General features: G+C 34.9%; 1 protein-coding gene across 1 annotated transcript; it reads right to left on the bottom strand.

Annotated features, from left to right (window-relative positions):
- Nucleotides 1-14,391: 14,391 nt before the first annotated feature.
- LOC108211054 (metalloendoproteinase 1) lies at nucleotides 14,392-15,860 on the bottom strand. The gene has a single exon (XM_017382542.2). The coding sequence runs from the start codon at nucleotides 15,712-15,714 to the stop codon at nucleotides 14,662-14,664; it is 1,053 nt and encodes a 350-aa protein (XP_017238031.1). The 5' UTR covers nucleotides 15,715-15,860; the 3' UTR covers nucleotides 14,392-14,661.
- Nucleotides 15,861-21,817: the final 5,957 nt, after the last annotated feature.

Genomic DNA, 21,817 nt, shown 5'->3' with positions numbered 1-21,817 from the left:
TATAATAATAACCAACTAAGACTAATCACTACCCAGTTCAATTAAAGTTCAAACACCAGGCCGGCCGACTTCAAATGACCAGATCTTCACGACTTCACTTTCAGGCTTTCGAGTTTTAACGGCATCTTGCCATCTTCAACTGGCTCGTTCTCTTCAGTCTTCTCCTCACCCAGCATCTTGCCGTCTTCTTCATCATCATCGATTGCCGATTGCCGATTCACCCAGTATCTTGCTAATTGCCACCAATAGTTTGTCTAATGCCTAGTTGTCTAGTTGTCGCGCTTCTCTTCTTTCTTTTCCATTACTTCGTTTACTGTATTGTTTTGCACACAGTTGCTGACTTGCTGTTTATAGATAATTGCTTGAGACAATTATTTCTTTCCCCATTATTTTTGTGATTTTCCATCCTTATTTTTGTGATTTTTATTTATTGTTATAAAATTTCGGTTTTTTTTTCGGTATTCGGTTTTAACCGAAATAAAAAATTCGGTTCGGTAAAATAACCGAATTAAATTCGGTTCTCTATTCGGTTATGGTTTTTGAGCTTATTCGGTATTTCGGTTATTTCGGTATTCGGTAATTCGGTTCGGTTTTTACCGAATAATCAGCCCTACATGTATGTATGCGTACAAAAATGTGAATTGCAGTTCAATTAAATTAAGTTGCATATGTGAAAAGTCAAACTCTTATGTACTCCCTCCGTCCCTATTTATCTGTCCACTTTGGAAGTAAAATTTGTCCCTATTTATCTGTCCATTTATATAACCAACGCAAAATTTTTCATTTAATAATATGAAGAGTCTTTGACTTTGTTCTTCAAGCTATAAATATCATGACTATTATTCACTGATTAATCAAATTTGTATTGGATAATGGAGTAATCCCACTAGTGTTTTTCTACAATTAAGGCATTAAATAAGGGTATTGATAGAAGTTTCTTCTCAAATTTAAATTTTCTTAAATATCTGTCCATTTTTAAGTTTCTTAAAAATGGACAGATAGATAGAGACGGAGGGAGTATTAAATAGTTGGAAAGCAAAAAATAAAGTCATTTAATTATGGGTGGGAGGGGGAGAGAGAGTGAGAATGTAAGATGAGGGGAATGAAATCGAAGGGTGAGAGAGTGGAGACGGGAGAGTGGGAGCGGCCGGAAAGAATCAGGCCGGGGGTGACAGGATACTTTGGTTATCATGGATTCATAATATGGAAAATATTAAGTAGAAATTTAATTTGTAGAATAATGTTGGAAAAAGAAGAAAAATGAGTAAAGTAGGGTGTAAAATAATAAAAATATTAGAAGTTTGAGAATATTAAAAAAGGGGAATTCAAAGTAGATAATAATAGTAGAAAATAAATAATAAAAATAGGGGAGTAAATGAATTTTTAAGATTTTTGAAAAAAATAGAGTTATTTAATGTTATCGAGAATGGAAAATAATAATATTAATAAGTATATTTTATAAAGAAAAGGGGGAATATAATAATATAATGGGCTTTTTTCATAAATGCCCAAGTCAAAAAGGAATTTTTGTAAATATATTGTCATTTTTGAAAACAAATTGTAAAAATATTATAATTCAATTTCTTTTTACAAAAATACGATTTTTCATATGCAAGCAAATCTGCAACTATGAATAATCATACTTGCAACTACATATGTAACTTTTTAAAAATATTACTAAAATTATATTAAGTTATATAATAAGTTACACAAATTATATTAAGTTACAATTAATTGTAAATGCGGAAAAATAAATGTCCTTCCGGAGCCAAAAGCAAAATCAATTAACAAAAACAATCGACACCCATCAAAATTTTCTAGAGAGATGAAGTATAACAAGAAACAAAAACATATCATGAACCCATAAAATTAAATTCTTTATTTCCCAGCAGCGATGCTTCCAGACACACTAGTACTAGTTTAGTAGTATTCCATGGGTAAGTATGCTCAACAGAACCGATGCAGGCAGCCACTTTTAGAAGTTTCTACTCAGGTCTTTCTCACTTCTTCTGGGCTCATATTGTGTGTGGGCTCATATTGTGTGTGTCTTTTATCTTTCTCCGCTAATCTTTCCCACCTATTAATCAATTTTTGGAATTAATTTTTGATTTTCCCAAAATCTGGAATCCTAATCAACAATTCATCTCATCAATTGAAAGTTCGAGAGAGTTGGCAGTGAGAAAGACGAGACGGAGAGAAGGAAAGAGAAATGAGCGACAGAGAGAGACAGCGCGCGAGAGCGAGAGCCAGGAAAGATGGAGGAGAGAGAGAGAGAGACAAAGAGTGAACGAGACAGATCAAGGTGAGAAACGGGAGACGCAGACGTATATTAGCAAAATAGATTGTAGATTTAAAAAAAAAGAAGTAAATATGTAATTTTTGGAAGAAGATTGTATTATTGCAATTTAAATGTTACAAAGAGATATATTTGATAAATATCCTAATATTAATTTAAGTTCTATGGAGTCGACGAAAAACATTGGAGTATTGGAGTACAGAATTGGAAAACATATAATCTAGTCATCTAAATTTAATTTTTTTTGTCCTACACTATTTTGTAAACATTCGACAACCTGCAGAATATTATGTTCACTAATATAAACATTGTAATCAAAACGAAGAACAATTATTTCTATAATTCAGATAACACTATGTTCTTTCAGATATTAAGAAGCTTTGGTAAAGTTTTTTTTTAATGTCATTGTATAATTACATTCATCGTTGTTGTTTTTATTGATATCTTGCTCTGTTTTGCGGTTGATTCGATATGGAAATTGACATTATGAACCTGCTTTAACCAATTAAATTTTCAACGGAAAGACCGGTATGTAATTTAAAAGAATTTATGGGCCTGTTTGGTTCATAGAAGTAGAAGCTGCTTCTGGCTTCTGCTTCTCTTGACCCGTTTGTGTAAAGAAGTAGAAACACTTTTAAAAAGCTGAGAATACTAACTTCTTTACTTCTCACTTTTACTCCACTTCTTTACTATAAGCAAGAAGTCACTTCTTCTAAACGGCCCCTATATGTTTCAATTTGCATATTGTTTCCTATAACTTGCATACTATCGGGTGGTATGAGTTTGAGGTATCATATCTGTGTTTGGTTGAGTGCTGAAATCAATATATACAATTTTTGTAAAAAATAAGTTATTAATTTATATTAATTAAAAATAGTAATAAAATTATTATTGTCATATATTTTTGCATCATTGCTTTAATTTTGTATCAAATATTTTCATTACTTAAATAGAAAAAAATAATAAAATAAATGCATCTCATACCTCCATCTCATACCCACCTCGCCACTTCGGTATCAAAAACTCATATATTGAGGGTTTAAGGTATGAGTTTCAAATTTTGTTTTCGCAACCATCAGATATGGGTTTGGAATGGACAAACCCCATATCTGATTTCAGAAACTCATGAATAAAACGACCCTTAGTATTTTTCTTTCATTCTGTGTTCTATTATTTTATACTCCTGCATTCTATAATTCAATATTTTTCATTCACAATCTATCATAATAACCATGTTCTTGACTTCCTTTGTACTTGTAAAACTGTTATTAGGATCAGACTGAAGATTGGCATGATCAGAAAGATTTTCTAAAATGTGAACTTGGCGGGTGTTCCATAGCAAGACATGGACAGACCTATATAGTGCTACAACGGATTTTTGAGCACACCAGTATTTGATGTAAAGATGATTTTAATTTTTTTGTTATTATCTAAACAATGTACTTCGATTGGAGGAAGCTTTTTGTGAAGATATTTGCTTATTTTTATTTTGGTCAGAAATATTGTTTAGTATTTTAAATAATAAAAATGTTTTATTTTAAATCATTTAATATTTACATATGGAGTTCACCTGTGATTAATTAATTTCTCTTTATTATTTTTTTAGTACAAGGCAAAAACCAATGATGAAAGTCGACAAAAGTATGTGTACACACTGGTCCTTGTTCTCCCAAATTCGACATAAATTGGTATATCTTTTCCCTTTATCTATTTACAAGAGTGTGATTAGGATTTAAATTACCCTCACAACCCTTTAATATCACTAACTTCATTTCTTATGTTAAGATCAAGATATGTGTAATTTTTTTGTCACTTTTTCTTTTTCTGGTATCAATTTAATTTATGAAAGTTATATCGAGATGGTAGGAAATTTATTTTTCTATTACTTCTTCCGTCCCTTTTTAGTTGTCACATTTCTATTTTTCTTGGTCAAATTGACTAATATTTGACCAAAGATTAATAAAAGTCACACTTTCATTATTTTAAAATGAAAATACATCTTAAAGTAGATTAAAAATTATTTCCGCTGACATATTTTTTTTATTTTTTCAATTGATAAAATATTAATAAATTTCAGTCAAACTTTGATCAATTCGACCGCCGTGAAACCAAATGTGACAACTAAAAAGGGACGGAGGGAGTACTTTATTCATTTTGTTGTCATTGCACTACAAAAAAACAGGGCAAAACCGACTGCCCAAAACGGTCGGTTAAAGCAAAAAATGATCGGTTTTATCACGAAAACCGACCGGAGATGCTGGTCTGTTGTAACCTGGTCGGTTATGAAGAATTGGTCGGGTTTAAAGACGAAAACCGACCGACATGTCGGTCGGTTTTGCTTATTTAAGAAAGTCGCTACCCTGGGCCCTGCAATGCCATCTGGAGCCACGTGGACGCCATAGCCACGTGTAAAGTTATAACCGTCCGACGTCGGTCGGTTTAAATGTTTGACCAAAATATGGTCAATCGTTCTAAGAATAATATAACCGACCGGCGGTGGTCGGTTATAATTGGTTGACCAAAAAAGTCAAATTTGTTGGGGGCACTAAAACCGACCGTCTGTGGTCGGTTACAGCATCTTGACCAAAAAAGTCAAATTTGTGGAGGGCAACAAAACCGACCTCTTGTGGTCGGTTATAAACATTTGACCAAAAAAGTCAAAAAAAAAGAATGACCTTATAACCGACCGACGGCGGTCGGTTTCCCATAACCGACCGATTCACTTGGTCGGTTAACGAGCAGATCGCTTGCAGGGCTTAAAACCGACCGATTCACTTGGTCGGTTAACGAGCAGACCGCTTGCAGGGCTTAAAACCGACCGTATATATCGACCGATCACCCGAAGATAACCGACCGCGTTATAAGCAATCGGTCGGTTTTCTGGCTTTTTTGAATGGTAACCGTGGTCGTTTATGTGTTTAGCGGTCGGTTTTGTCTGTGAATTGAATGGTAACGGTGGTCGGTTTTGTCTGTAGTCGGTCGGTTTTCTGGGTTTTCTATCAAAAAAAAAATATTCCTGCTGTTTCTATATACTGCCATACCTGCTACCAACAATCAACAACCAACAATATCAACAATATCCAAAATAACATAAACCACAACCATATATAACAACAACAAAATGTACCATAACTACAATCCCAAACATCAAACATATAATTGTCTATAAGGGCAAACCAAAATCCCTTCACAAGCATTAACCAAATTTCAAATCCAACTTAAACACAATATTCAAAACACAAATATTCAAAAGCCAAACTAATCTAATGTAACATCTGAATCGGAAGCAGCTCCATCCGCAGCGGCACTAGCACCCGCTCCGGTAGCAGCACTAGCATCCGCTCCCGAAGCAGCACTAGCATTGGCACCTGCATCAGCACCGGCTTCGGGTCCTCCGCGTTCCTCCTCCGACAGCTCCTCTGGATCAGTATAATCCTTCTCCGCTGCGAGTTTGCGTTCCTTTTCCTAATTGCACATATAATAGACAATGACAACCAATAAGACAATAAGCATACTCGATCAATACAAGTAGATAACAAATATGAATTCGTACCTCTTCAACCTTCCTTTCCATTTTGAGGAGTATATCCTCGACCATCGACCCCACAATGTGTACCATCTCCCCACCAATCATAGAATTCCATTGAACCCTTGTACTTGGATCGGCAGCTGGATCGGAGGCCTCTAGTGCGGTCTTTGCAAAATTCACGATCTCTTCTTCAGACATTTGTCGCTGAAATTGAAGGGGGTTCGCACGGACCTCATTGAGCACATTGCGCACGACCGAGAGGTACACATTGTCGGGAATGACGGCTTCTTGTCTCTGATCGGAAGATCCACCGGCTTCGCATCTTGTTGAATCCCTGTAACGTGAGGCGAGAGTCGGAATAAGTTTACTAGCACGAGCCTCGGGGAATCCAACAAGGTAGTCCTTCTTAGGCTTTTTGCCTTCGGGAACTCCGGTTGCTGACAACCACCATTCCAAGGGCTCGTCTCTATCCCCTGTTTGTGTAACTGACACCGGCATGCTTTCTAGAATAGAAGCATATCGTGTCTACAGAGAAATGTGCATCAATTAGTACATTAAACAACTTAAAAAGTGAAATGGACATTGAAACTTTAAAAGAAAACACAAGACAATCATTTAATTACCGCTATGGCCATTGCAGCCGGCGTGGTATACACAGGGTGCTCGGGATCACTTCCAACCCTTGTATGCGTCCGGTTCCATACTTCAAGGTGAGTTGGATTCTTTCCTCGTTCTTTCCTTTTCATTTCCTTCCAAAAACAATTTAAATTATCAATATAATATATATGTGAATTAAATCTTAATTAAGAAATTAAGGTGTGTATGATAATAGATATTTATATATACCTCCTTCACTTTATTAAAAGACCGGGCACCGGCACTATGCAACCGCTCGACGTTCTTGCGGTTCGTAGATCCAACGGATGACCTATGCAAGTGCCCCTCATTCTTTTCCCAATAATTTAATAAATCCTTCCAAAAAAGTTCGGACCAATATCCAGGTCTTAAACTCAATTTTGATTTTCCGCTTTCCTTTGATTTTTGCTCAATATTTGTCTTGAGCTCATTCAACGTCCTCTTTATTGTGTTCTTGATATGCTTCTAAATTATATTTTTTGCTTCGGACTGGCTTTGTCCCTTTTGTTGCTTGAAATATAACTACAATTATAATAAAACCAAGATAAATTACATACATATGGTTAGACTATTTACACATAATACAAATAAATAAAAAAGCATGCATACAAATCACAATGTGAGCATAAGAAGAGTAGCTTACATTAAATTCCTCGACTACGTGTTTTAGCCATTCATCATCATATTCAACAATGTCGGTGAACGTGTAATGTCCAACCGGCCACCTTATACGAACAATAGCAAGCAAAGTCTTCTTTGCTTGATCATCATCAATACTACCAAAATGTGAAAAGAGATTATATGTACATATATATGTATGTCAACAAAATTTAAACAAGTGCAAGATACAAATATATATATAGATATACATACATATATATATATATATATATAATTATATATAGATAAGTTACTACAAGTAGACTTACTGTCCTCCTGAAATATTGATACGGATTGGTTTCGGAGGGACTTTTCCAAACAAACCGGCTGAATGGGATCGTGGCCTCCTAACTACCCTTTGTCTTGGAACTTCCTCTTCATTCGGATTCTCCCCGCCTTCATCCGAATCAGTTGGCTCATCACGTATAAGCCAAGGTGCTAGACTTTCCTTTACCCTTCCGGGTGGAAGTTGTATCCTTGGCTTTCCCTTTTCCCTTGCCTTTCGTTGTCTCCTTGACCTTCCCCTTGCCCTTGCCTTTTCTTGCCATTAAGGCAATGATCATCACCACAAGGATGACAAACCACCACAAGGTGCCCTAATCAAACACCATAAACACCATTGGTTAGAATATGAATCAAAAAATAATCGACTTTAAATGCAAACCACAACCCCTTATGAATCAAAATGCAAACCACAACCCCTTAATTATATCACATAAATTTCATTCACAACCAATTATGCAAACCACAACACCTTATGAATCGACTCCTTTTTGAACATATAAACGCCAAAATGAATGAAACCACAACCCCTAATTATGAACCAAAATACAAACCACAACCCCTTAATTATATCACATAAATTTCATTCACAACCAATTATGCAAACCACAACACCTTAATTATATCAAAATGCCAAATGCAAACCACAACCCCTTAATACAACCACAAAACCAAATTCCAAGCACTCCTTATGAATGTGAGTACATATATACACAAAGTAAAACCTACAAAAATATAAAAACAAATAAAAACAGAGATTTCTAAACTAACATATACAAATTAACATATACAAACTAAAACTAACATATACAAACTAAAACTAACATATACAAATATACACAAACTAAAACCTATCATTTTCATTCTCATGACATAACCGACGACAAGAACTTGCATGTAGATTTCTAAACTAACATATACAAATTTTATATACATACAATGCATACATATAAAAGCTTGAAAACTAAACAAATTAAACAAATTGAAGTTCAATAGAGCTCTATACTAACACAAATTTAAGCTCTATAACAGTTAAACTTGAAAAACGTTAGGAGAGGGTTTCGGATTCTACCATTGAAGAGGATTTTGGAGAGGGTTTCCGATTCTTGATTCTTGCCGCCATTGCACTTGATTCTTGATTCTTGCCGCCTTGAAAGAGTTTGGAGAGTGTTTGATTCGAGTTCTTGAGTTCGTCGGTTTTTGGAGAGGGTGCAGCAGTGTTCGTGTGAGAATAAAAGAGAAAAGGGGGGCTTTTTTTTTGTTTATATACTGACGCGACAAAACCGACCGGCCACCCGGTCGGTTTTGACCTGGAAATCTGTGCAGAACCATCAAATGACGTCGTTTCTGTTGCGCTGGTGTTTTAATTTTTCACGAAAAATTTCATTTTCCGCGTAATTTCAAGGTCGGTCGGTTTTATTTTCAATCGGTCGGTTTTGTCTTTTTGAAAAAATATTTTCTTAATTTAATATTTTGTTTGTATAAAGTATTACTATAAAAACGTTATAAAAGTGTATTTCGATTCATCGAAATCATATGATTTTTTGTATCGACGTTGATGAGATTATTTTATTAACATCCGTACGGTTGGATCGTTTAAATAATAAAACATCTATTTTTGAATAATTAAGAGTGAACGAGGTAATTCAAAATAAGACTTCTGGTATATGATCAGTCTTCTGTCTAGGGGATCCGTACATATAAGAATGTTTTTTAAATTGTCTAAAAAATTAAAACATCTTAGTCAAGTTTATAATTAACATGTCTGACTTCGAAACGTGAAAATTAGGCGAACCGGGTTTTTTAAAAATATTTTCTTAATTTAAAATTTTATTTATGTAAATTTTAACAATAAAAAGGTTATAAAAGTGTATTACGGTTCATCGAAATCATCTGAATTTTTGTCTCGACGTTGATGAGATTATTTTATTAACATCCGTATGGTTGGATCGTTTAAATAATAAAACATCTATTTTTGAATAATTAAGAGTGAACGAGATAATTCAAAATAAGACTTCTGGTATATGATCAGTCTTCTGTTTAGGGGATCCGTACATATAAGAATGTTTTTTAAATTGTCTAAAAAATTAAAACATCTTCTTCTTCTTCTTCTCCCTCCTGCTTCTTCTTCTTCTTCTTCTTCTTCTTCTTCTCCCTCCTGCTTCTTCTTCTTCTTCTTCTCCCTCCTGCTTCTTCTCCTGCTCCTTCGTCTCCTGCTCCTTCTTCTCCTCCTGCTCCTTCTCCTCCTTCTTCTTCTCCTCCTGCTCCTTCTCCTCCTGCTCCTCCTCCTCCTTCTCCTCCTGCTCCTCCTTCTCCTCCTGCTACTCCTTCTGCTCCTTCTTCTCCTTCTTCTGCTCCTTCTTCTCCTTCTTCCTTCTTCTCCTTCTTCTGCTCCTTCTTCTCCTTCTTCTGCTGCTCCTCCTTCTGCTGCTCCTCCTCCTTCTACTGCTCCTCCTCCTCCTTCTCCTGCTCCTGCTCCTCCTGCTCCTGCTCCTGCTCCTCCTGCTCCTGCTCCTGCTCCTCCTGCTCCTGCTCCTGCTCCTCCTCCTCCTGCTCCTGCTCCTCCTCCTGCTCCTCCTCCTCCTGCTCCTCCTGCTCCTCCTGCTCCTCCTCCTGCTCCTCCTGCTCCTCCTGCTCCTCCTGCTCCTCCTCCTCCTCCTGCTCCTCCTCCTCCTGCTCCTCCTTCTCCTGCTTCTCCTTCTCCTTCTTCTCCTTCTCCTTCTTCTCCTTTTTTATTATATAATTATTGTTTTCTCCTTCTTCTCCTTCTTCTTCTTCTCCTTTTTTATTATATAATTATTGTTTTGTTTAATTAAAATAAATAGTAAACAAAATTGATAATATCTAAATATATTGCCATAAATACTAGAAGTCATAACCTTTTACTTGCTTGTGGTAACATTCAAGAACAATATATAAAACTCTATAAATAATATTTTTACTCCTTGAACTAAAATTTGGAGGTACTTTTTTAATGATTGAAATGATACCCCGTTAAGATCAATGAGCGAAGTGATATGTGATCTCCACTTCAGTGACCATTTTGATATTTAACCCCTACATTATATAGAGTACTGTTCAGACACAAATTAGATAATACATGCATAAGTCTTGAAAAATAAAAACATGAGATGCCATGACCAAATAGTTTTGTATATTTTTTAATCAATTTATTTTTCAGGCCAACGATTCAGATGCAACACTTTTTGCGAAGACGCGTAAGAGAAAAGATGACCACAAGTACAAGACTGATAGGAAAGTGATTACATTTGTAGTTGTAAGTACTCTTACCTTATTTTTTTCCCACATGTCAAACATTTGTTGACTTTTATATTTGTCATTTACTTGGTTGTGACTTTATTTTGTAGGACAAAATTGAAAAGGTTTTGGGTAAAGATTTATGAGGACAAGCTGAAGGTGTTGATGAAATTTTATACGATGTAAAAGCACATGGTCCATCATTGATTTAAGGGAGATGTCCCAAGTCTTCTAATTGTTCAAGTTCTGGCATGATGAACTCGCAAACAAGTGAATTAACAGCAAAAATAAGGCAAGATGTTGTTGTTGAAATAGATGAAAAGCTGAAGAAGAAGGTCCAAGATGAAGTTAATGCCAAGGTGAATAAGAAGGTGCAAGAGAACCTTAGTTGGGTGCTTAAGAAAATAGGGGAAGCGAATCCTGGCATCAACATCAATTTGGCAGCTTACTAGAGGTGGCAGTTCTTAGAGATATTTTTTAACTACTGATTCTCTACTTTTTCTAGTTGAAGTTAACTATTTAACTATAGTATTTCGTTATTTTGGGAAGTCGAAGTTAATTGGTTAACTGTTTAAAGTAGCAAGGTTTACTACTAGATGGATGTTATTAGACTTTGAAGTAGTATATGTTTGTGGTTGGATGTTTGGTCTATTTGTATTGTTGAGGTGATTTGGCATTGATGAAATTATAATATCAGGTCATTTTATTTGGGAAGTGCATTTTACGAAAGTGTGGGCCCCACTGGTGGGCCCATTTATCACAAAATTTCAGACTAATTGCAACGCTATTGAATGTTGCTATAGGTGTAACAAACTGATGCCTTGAGTGATTATTGCAACTGCAATCCCAGTGTTGCAAAAGTGTTGCTACATGTCACTACAGCAGCGGTGCTGAAGGCAACACCGAAAAAGTGTTGCGATTTCCCTTTTCAAGGTTACGGCAACAGTTTTTTTTGCTTTTCCTAACCTTTTTTTGGCGTTGCGTAGGTGCATTTATGGTGTATATAGTGGAAAGTGTAAAACCTGTTTCGAATGTCATAGAATGAGATAAATACAGAAAATACGCCATGTTCTTCTAATATATTAATTAAACTTGTAATGTCCCGACAAAATTCATAATTAAGTAAAACAAATTATGTTCTCATATTATTTTTTCAGGAATTTTGCATATTATTAAAATATTCAGTTAAAATATTAATAAGATTTTGTCTTGTGTATTGTTGGTTTGCTCAAAAATGTCGAGCTAAAATAAATTAGCCCGCATCTTTTACTAGACAAGTCCAGTAGGAAGGAACATTTCACTCCAAAGTGAAAATGTTCCAATGGGAATAAAGTTAGTAGGAGAGCTCTTCTTATAGAGCAAGTATCTTGGTTAGTTCTACAATATCTTCTCGATGTTGGACTAAGTTGGTATGGACTAAAAGCTATAAAAGCTTTCAAGTCTAGTTGTTTTTGGTTTTTAAGTTGGTTCTAAGTCCCATTATATAGATAAAGATAGATAATGGCTTTTGTACTTGCTCGATGTGGGACAAAAGTGCGAAACCCACCAAAACTATTTTTTTTTATGTTCAAATTTTTATAACTTCTAAATGCTTTTGCTCCTAATGGAACCAAGGCAACAAATATAAATTCTGTACTTAGGTGAGTCACCCCTTACTTCCCTATATAAAGCTTGGAAGAGGTTCACTTTCATAAACATTTCAATTTGGGACAAAACAATTTTATGTTTTGGCACCCAAATTTCTTGTGAGCTCCTTAACACTTATTTGCTTTAAAATTTTGAACTATATTTGGTCAATAATTATGGAGCCAAATATTAATCATTAATCATACTTGGCTATGTAGCTAAGTTTGATTTTTAGTAGGTATTTGCTTGACCTCAATATATAGTTGAGGTTGAGGTAGACTTTTATTATCTTCTCGATTTGGGACAACTAAAATTGTCCCCAAAACAAAACAACATGTTTATCTTTATCTTTTTTTTTTGAAAGAACAACATGTTTATCTTAGTTTGCCATTCAAATGTTGGCTTCATATCCTTCGTTTATAGAGAAAGAGGTGATATATTTTGTATATCTCCTCGAGTGGGACTTGTTGAAGTCCATTAACTTTATACCTCATCCTTTGTTTTTGTGGCTTGATTATGAGAAGATAAATCTATTTTCTCTAAATAATAACTTTAAAACTTGAAATTAGTTGGCTTTAATGACGCCAAGAGAAAGTTCTAAACATTCTCAAGTAAATATTGAAGTTAAGTGGAGTTTATATAGAGATGGGAGTGTAGTTGCCTTCTATATGTGATCAATGTGGGAGATGTGTAACTTGTTTGGTAAATAAGAAACTCCCATCCCACATTGAAAAGAGAAAAGAAGAAAATAGAGAATATATAGTAAAAGCCAAACTGTGATTAATCAAAACTTGTGCACCCTGGTAAGACATGGGTAACTTGTGAATCCTTAGGCACCTAGTCCTTGATCAAGTTATTAATCTAAAAGCTATTTTCTTTGTTTTATTAGTTATTTATAATTTAATTATTCTTATTTGATTTGATTAGTAGTAATTGGAGATTTATTATAAACGTGATTCGGTAATAATACAATAAATGTGTGAATATTTTAGGAAAAGAAGTTGTTGGACTTGAGACTTAGATTAGGACATTCTGCACTGTAAGTATATACTGTACTTATACTTATTCACTGTCGATGTTTAATATTTAAATGATGATTTGATTCTGAAATGATGTTTTACTGATGAAAAACGAGTATTCTTGCATTGATACTTGATGAACTGATGATGATACTTCCCTATTGAAAGTAAAGCTAAACTGATTGTTTCGTTGGCCGGGATCCCAACTTGATGAATTGATGAACTAATCATGTTTGAATACTCGGTTTTAATCTTGTGTGAACTATTTTGCTGTGATGATATGGGTAAATTCTTGATGACTATTTATTAAAAGATTGTTTTAGTTTTTGGATAAACCTCAGTTGAATCGTAGGATATATGCTTACTGAGCTTTATGAGCTCACTCTTTTATGTCACTAACTTTCTCACGAAAGACTTTTGGAGAAAGCTGTTCAGTAAAGGATAAGAAATGTGATGAACTAAGGTTTTAGTGGAAACGAGAGGCGTGTAGCAAGTCAAGCGGAAGATGCTAGTATTATATACCTGTGTTTGTGTTTCCGTTAGAAGCTTATGATGTAAACTTTTGTCATGAACTTGAAAACGTTGTAAGAAATTTATGTTATTAATTACGGTTAAGGTTGTGTAAGCATATATTGAGTTGGTTAGTTTGTTTGACATCCCCGGATCGGATTTCTGAGGTCATCCCAGGCCGGGGGCGTCACAAAACTTATGACGGAAATATATACCGGAAGTTTAAGTTTTGTCCAAAACTTGTGAGCTCAGGTATTCCCCGTTTCTGGTATATGGATATTCATAGCAGATTCCATCGGTAGCTAGCTTATGACGAAAAGTTATCTCATAAATGAGTTATCTCACGACTAATTATGTGTCGCAAATTTTCTTCTTATGATGATTATTGAAAATTGAGACATTTTTTTAAACTTACTATTAAAAAAGTGACAGAATTTTTCCATTGTAAATTCAAAACTTACGACATATATAAGCCTTCATTCTGTCGTAGATAGGTCCATTTCTGGTAGTAACTACCATAAAAATCATAAATTATATATATAAGACATAATCGGTATTAATAATATAATATAGAATTAAAATTAAAAGAGAGAGGTTATTTTATTTAAATTTGAAGATAACTAAAACATACAAATTATAACATGCACATCCATCACCCATCATCCCATCCTCTCAATCTTTTTCTATAATACAAAACCTCATCGCCTTCCTGCCAAACAAGACACACACACCTAGAAAAGGGCAACAAAACACTTATGTCTCATGCTGAACCCTCTTCAACATAGATATATACATATATAGGACATATGCAAACAACATCTAGATGTTTTAAGCAGAAAGCACATCTAGAAGTTATAGAGCGCTTTGATTCCTTGACGATCATCAGGATGAAAATTAGTTTTGACCACTCCGTAAGAAATACCTGGATACATAATTGCATCTGGGACAGTGCTGTGACCAAGTCCAAGAAGGTGCCCAATTTGATGCAGAGCAACACTCTCCAGATCAACATAATTAGGAATAGCTCCTATGGACCACGGCTCATCCGCATCAAAGTGTAATCTTCCATCTGTTGGGAAAAATGCATGAGCAATAACTCCTCCTGGACCATCAAACGCAGAACCATCCCCATGGTCACCTCTATAGAAAGTAACCGTCAGGTCAGAGCTTTGGGAATCCAAAGTTTCTTCGAAACTGAAATGCTGTGTGTACGAAGCCCATCTGTTTACTGCTCCTCGTACAGCCCGTTTGACACTTAAGGAGGTTATGTGCGTTTCAAACCAGTAATAAAGATGAGTCTTGCCAGCTGGCCATTTGTAGCTGCCTCCGTAGTAACTGTAGTGAGCGACTATATGGAGTTTGTTAGGACTGTGATGTTGATGCCCCTGATGTTTCTTTGTCATGCTATTAGTCCCATTTATGATATCGGGAAATCCACATCGTGGCATCACCATCTTTGATATTGTTTCAGAATCAAGTATACCGGTAATCTTGAGATTATAGTTGGCCTGGTACGTTTTTACAGCAGCCTCAAGCATATCATCAAAATGGTCATTATCATGTGCATTTATAGATTTATAGTTTAGGTATCCAAATTTGTTGAGATATTTTTTCAGCTCACGAATGCCTGCTAAATTTTCCCCTTTTTTGCCTCCTTTAAGATGATTTAGAAAACCGAAAGGCTGCCGCTCTTTAGTTGCAAGGTTTTCTGAATTGGACGGAACATGAAGTGACTCTGGGTTTTTTGAGTTGGATAAAACCATAAGAGGCTCTTTAATTTCAAGGTTTTCGTATTTGGATGGAAGCTTTTTTCGTGTAGGATTTCCTGCATTTGATGGAACAATCAGAAGGAGCAAGAAGAGAGTGATACATGATATAAGCGTTAAATGCTGTGCCATATTTGCTTGAGAAGATACAGCAATTGCTAGCTAACAAGAATATCTATATATTGGGGACAGGACAAGGAATGTTATTCAATATCCAATATAAAAATGCTGAGCCACCTTCCATCACACGATATTTTTTAGTCACAAAGATTCGGATTTAATTACTTGCATTATGATTATTTTTTGTAGCATCATTAATATATAGTGATAGTATGTAATTATTTGATGATGCTAGTTGAGTGATAGGATGCATCATCTTTGAGTGTAAAAAGTTTCATTCGACTAGATCCGAACCTAATATTAGTGAGTAAAATAAAAAAATTATAATTGAGTGGTAATAGTGGTAAATTTCTAAAGACACAATAAGTTGGGTAAAAAAAATATTTTTTCCGTTTTATCATCACAAGGAGATGGAATTTTACTTGACCCATATCAAGGGAGTATCATTAATATGCACTCAAGTGAGGCCAATGTGATTTTCAGTGGACTAGTGGAGTATCCATTGTATATACTTTAAAGACACTAAAATCTCCACTTGCATCCTTTAGTACAGATTGGGCCTTTGTGAGAGAGGATGGCCATCAGTTGGGCAAATTTCCACAAACCTGCAAGACTTGAAAGACCAGCAGATAATATTAATTGTAGGAATGGAAAGCCTTGTCACTTGCACCCAAGCAGTGCACTGTATAATGATGACTAAATTTTGACCACAAAGGAATGCATGCAGTGGTCAACATTAGTGGAAACAAAGTGTGGTTGGCTAAGTAGAAAGAATACGAAGCTGGGAAGGAAAGGAGGGTAGAACGAAAAAGAGCAAAGCAGAAGCAAATATGAATGCAACCTAGCTAATTGAGAACAAAGAAAATGGACCCGTAGTTTCTGAAAATGTATACAGGCATATTACGAAATACGAATTTTCTATGGTGTGCCCAAGGGCACACAATAGTCACTAACATCCATGAGAATACTAGTTTTTGATTGGTGGATGGATAATAAATGTAAATGGCCCTCCTGCATTCAAATCAATTTCACCAATCAAAACAAGCCATTTTCATAAAAGTTGGTGCTTATTGTGTGCCCTTGGGCACACATTAGAAAGACCGTACAAAATATTACTGACACTGAACGATGCAAGTTTGGTCAAAATTCAATACGATGACTATAGAAAATCAAAAATTAATCCATGAATTTTTGATATTTTATTTGCGATTCTTAAAAAAATTAAATGCTTCTACAATAAAGTATTATGTGCATGATTATGCGTTTATACATTTTTAATGACTAAAAACTTGAGTTATAATATAAAAATAAGTAATTTCCAAGAATATTTAAATTTTAATGATTAATTATGTTCTTAAAATAAAAATAATCACTTATTAAATTTTTTATTTGATAGTGATATAGTACCATGCTACGGTGACCGCAACAGTCCCGGCTACAGTGTCCGCCTCCGCTACAGTACGCGGACAAGGTAAATCTCATCATTGCAAAATACAAAGCAAACAGGATGAAAGACACGCACAAATACCAAAAGGACATCCAAAAGGACAGTTGATACATCAAACAAACAACCATGCTGGGAGTAGGTATGGACCGGCGGCCGCTACTCTAGCTACAGTGGCGGACAAAGGCCTATATAAAGGACTCGATCCCCAGCCAAAATAGAAAATAAGTGCAATTTTTTCCACAAAACACTCCCCACAAAAGCATATCACACCATGCATATATAGAGCTCAGACTCTTTGATTACCCTGCTTCTTAAGATTATCACGCCGGAGGCGCCTCATGGGACACACTCCCCGTGCGGCGTTGTTTTGCAGATTAGGTCGAGACCCGTGCTTCCCGGAACAACATTGGAACCCTAGACGAGAAAAGGAGTTATCAGATAGGTTATCATGTTGATGATGGACAAAAATATAGAACACGTTTGTTCTACACATGTTATTCGACTTTCTCGGGGCTGAAAATTTAATCTATTTGACCGAATATTCAACCCTATTACAGATACCAAAACATTATGATTATAGACGTTTTTTGGAAATTGAATTGCTTATATTGTATACTTCACTTGAGTCTTACTTGTTATTTCATGACTCTGTACCGGAATTGCTTCAAATTTTCCTGTTATCATGAAAAGATTAAAAATAATCCATGTTCTGTATTCTTCTAGCAACTTCCTATTATGGTGCTGCATGTGCACCATAATAACAAGTTGATCAGTACTACACTGTTACAAAGTTGATCAGCATGGATATTATAACAAGTTGACATTACAGTAAAAAAAGAAACATTTCAGATTATGCAGCTAGGACTATATGCTAGATACTGTTACAAACAATAAAGACAGTAATTTGGATGCTGCTAATCCAATTTGCATAGAAGTTTATCCAATTAAAGAAATCATGAAGAAAGCAGGTAAGAATCAGAACACGGGAAAAGCTCACTTGTCCTGGCCCTAGAGTTCCAAGTAAGGTAGAAGTTACCTTACTGTATTGAAAGTGCCTGTTTAGTGGCTTCCACCACTAATTGCACTAGATACTGTTTTTTTGAAAATAGTAAACGATATGAAGTTATGAACCAATATCACCTCTCCAACTTTGACAAAGCTAATTGTAGAGCTAAAGTAAAAATTCCAATGTAATTAGAAGGAATATGACTATTGACAAAACAGAGTTAGGATGTTTATGTAATCACTATAAGAGGAGGGGGGAGGGGGTGAAGAAGATTGACAGGAAATTTATAGTAGATGTCCACCAGAACCAGCATGCAATGCACAATATCAACAGAATGACACTGAGGCTTAAATCTAATAATCACTGTATAACCTATGTTACTCAGACTCGGGTACGGAGTGTCGGATACGACACATATCCGAGTGTCGAACTCGGTAATTTTGAAAAATTAGGACACGGGGACACTGTCCGAATTTTGGACACGGGTACGGGGACACGCTAAATTTAAATAAATTAAATAATTTTATATAATTAAATTAATAGTTTTTATTATTTTTTATATTTTATTTATTATTTCTAGAAAGAAAAATAAACATATAGATTTTTGTGATATAAAATGTTCAGTCCTGGTCTCCTGGATATGTGTGCTATATTAACAATATAATAATAAATGAGATGACTTTTCTTTTGTGCAAACTACAGCTGTCACCTACCAAAGATGAACGTGGACAGCATAACGTCCAGATACATGTATCATGCTATACCTTCCGTACACACATCCATATGTCTCTGAGTACCTTACTTTTTTCTTATCGTCTCCATCATCTTATTCTTCTTCATCTGCTGTTTTTAAAATCTATCTCGTTTATCTTCGTCTTTTTCATCATCTGTCTCTTTGTTATCTTTTCTCTTCTTTCCTTTTGTATCTTCTCCTACAAGTCTACAACGTCTTCAAATACTCCGACGAGCTTCATATTTTTCTAGCGACGAAAAAATGTCGGTTTTTCATATGGCGAATCCGCCCCATATCCCGTGTCGTGGCGTGTCGGGTCGACACGGGTACGGTAGCCGGAAGTGACGAGTCCGAGTAACAGAGCGTATAACAGATATGTGACCAGCTGGAATTGATTACAGAAAAGAGCGGTAAGGGCTGATCATAATATAACTTGGGTTTGCTTAGAGAATAGTTGAAAGGGATGCAAATTTTCTCAAAACGTGATCCAGAAATATATAATCACATATTATAGAAAAATTAGATTGTCGTTCTTCATGATTTAACAAAAGAACACGAGTTGCTTGACAGAATTTATTCACTGAGTGCAATATTAACATAGGCATATGTTATAACGGAAGCAAGAAAGATTATAATAAATGTAAAAGGAAGAACACAAATTGGCAGAGGAGAAAAGTTTTATTGATCTTGAGCATACGGATACAACATACGTTTTTAGGTTAACACGAGTCAGTATATCATATGCCCGTTACAACTGCAACTGCAATCCCTAGTTATATGTATATATGACACATTTCAAAAATACTTTTATGCCGAAGCTGTACCAAAGAACATTGTGCAAGTCATGAACATTTTGGGGCTTAGTAGGGAATAAGTCGCCAGCCACCTCTAGGTTATTGAATAGTGATTAATTATATACTTGATTGTTTAGTAGATTTATGATTAGAATCACTCATGCAACTAAATACTATATGAATATATCATGTGTTTTACTCCTTATTTATGAGTTTGATAATGTGAAATGCAGAAATATAGAAGATTTATTAAATGCATTTTGGATGGTAACGAGGCTGAAATTAACATATCACATTAGATTTATATGAATTGTTACTCAAAAGTGGTCGATGAAAATCCGCACTTGATGTTAATAAATCAAGTGAAAGATCCTTAAAGAACTGGGAATTTTGTGTTGCCCGAGGATGAGGAGCTGTTACTAGCCGAAATGGAGGCTTCCAAATTCCGAGTTCTTTCCGCCTTTTTCACTTGATTTATTAACATCAAGTGTGGATTTCCATCGACCACACTTGAGTAACAATTCATATAAATCCAATGTGATATGTTAATATCAGCCTCATTACCATATAGAATGCGTTTAATGAATCTAATGAATCTCCTATATTTCTGCATTTCACATTATTAAACTCATAAATATGGAGTAAAACACGTGATATATTCATATAGTATTTAGTTGCATGGGTGATTTTGATCATAAATCTACTAAATAATCATGTATATAATTGATCAATATTCAAAAACGTGTAGGTGGCTGGCGACTTGTTCCCTACTAAGCCCCGGCACGTTCATGACTTGCACAATGTCCTTTGGTATAGCTTCTGCAAAAAAGTATTTTTGAAATGTCACATATACATATAACTAGGGATTGCAATTGTAACATGCATATGATATATTGAACTTACTGTGATACCCAAGGATGAGAAGAGCTTCCACCAATGGAGTATGGAGGCTACCTCACCAAATAACTATTCCTGTTTTTTTTTTTTTGTCAAAATCAACAATCAATTGTAATTATTATTGAAATTTATATTAAATTTAATATCGATGTAATCTATACTGAACAAAGATTAATTTCCTACCACATAAAATACCATTTGGAAGATAAAGTATTGACATTTTCTTCACAATGATTATTAATTTCTATGATGGATGGAGTATTGCCATTAATTTTCATTTTCCATCATATAGCACTTCTAATTTTTCTCTACTGTCAGCGGATATCACTGCTCAAGTTCAGTGTATATTAGTAGTGGTATCAAATTAAATTCACTACGGTCATATAATGACATATATGTTTAGATATAGGAAATAGAAACTCACATATGACTAGTAAGCGAAATGCCTCATTTATATATTTTTGCAATTCATAAACGTTCATGTTCGGCATGTGAACATCAGACATAACAAGATCATAAGAATTCTCTCGAAGTGCACGCAGAGCATCATAAGGATGCTTCACAGCATTCACTGAAATTAGTAGTGCATAAATTTTTTATTAATTACATAAAAATAATGTACATGTGCTCAGAATTAACAAGTGACTAGAATTAACATATGATTAGTTCATTTTATTACATCTTTTGTTAAGAAGACGAGCATAGACATAGGCATATCACATTTAATTTCATGGGGAACATGGAGTGATATAACACAAAATTTCATAGCCAAATAACAGATTAAATTAGCACACAAAACCATAAAATCCATTCTAAGCACAATGGAATGCAATTGACAGAAGTTGCACTGACACATAATTTCTTTCTTTTTTGAAAGTTCACTAATTATATCCTTAAAGGCGTATCATGCTACATTTGTGTCAGTACTCATCGATATATTAGAAGACAAATCACTAGTTGGCTGAACAGAAGCAATGATAGCGGTCACCATCTTATAGAAGGAATTGAGTCGATCCTCAACCTTTGACACGACACTTTGGCGTTTTGGCTTCTTTTCCTTTTGATTCCAAAAGTATAATTAATTTAAAGGTCCCTGAACTATTGGTATTCTATTGTCTGGGTCCCTAAAATAAAGATTAATTCCAAACTATACAAGCCACGATACATGATATATATAGCTCTCATCAAAGAAAAAAAATGCTTACTACAAATAGCCTTAAATTGTAAACCTTGAAATA

The sequence above is a fragment of the Daucus carota genome, chromosome 3 (assembly GCF_001625215.2).
Source record: "Daucus carota subsp. sativus chromosome 3, DH1 v3.0, whole genome shotgun sequence".
NCBI classification, from domain to species: domain Eukaryota; kingdom Viridiplantae; phylum Streptophyta; class Magnoliopsida; order Apiales; family Apiaceae; genus Daucus; species Daucus carota.
The sequence above is the reverse complement of the archived record's forward strand: the minus strand, read 5'-3'. Positions and strand labels throughout refer to the sequence as shown.

Excerpts from the sequence above, each read along its gene's own strand:
- LOC108211054 (XM_017382542.2), bottom strand. The coding sequence starts at position 15,714 with ATGGCACAGCATTTAACGCTTATATCATGTATCACTCTCTTCTTGCTC.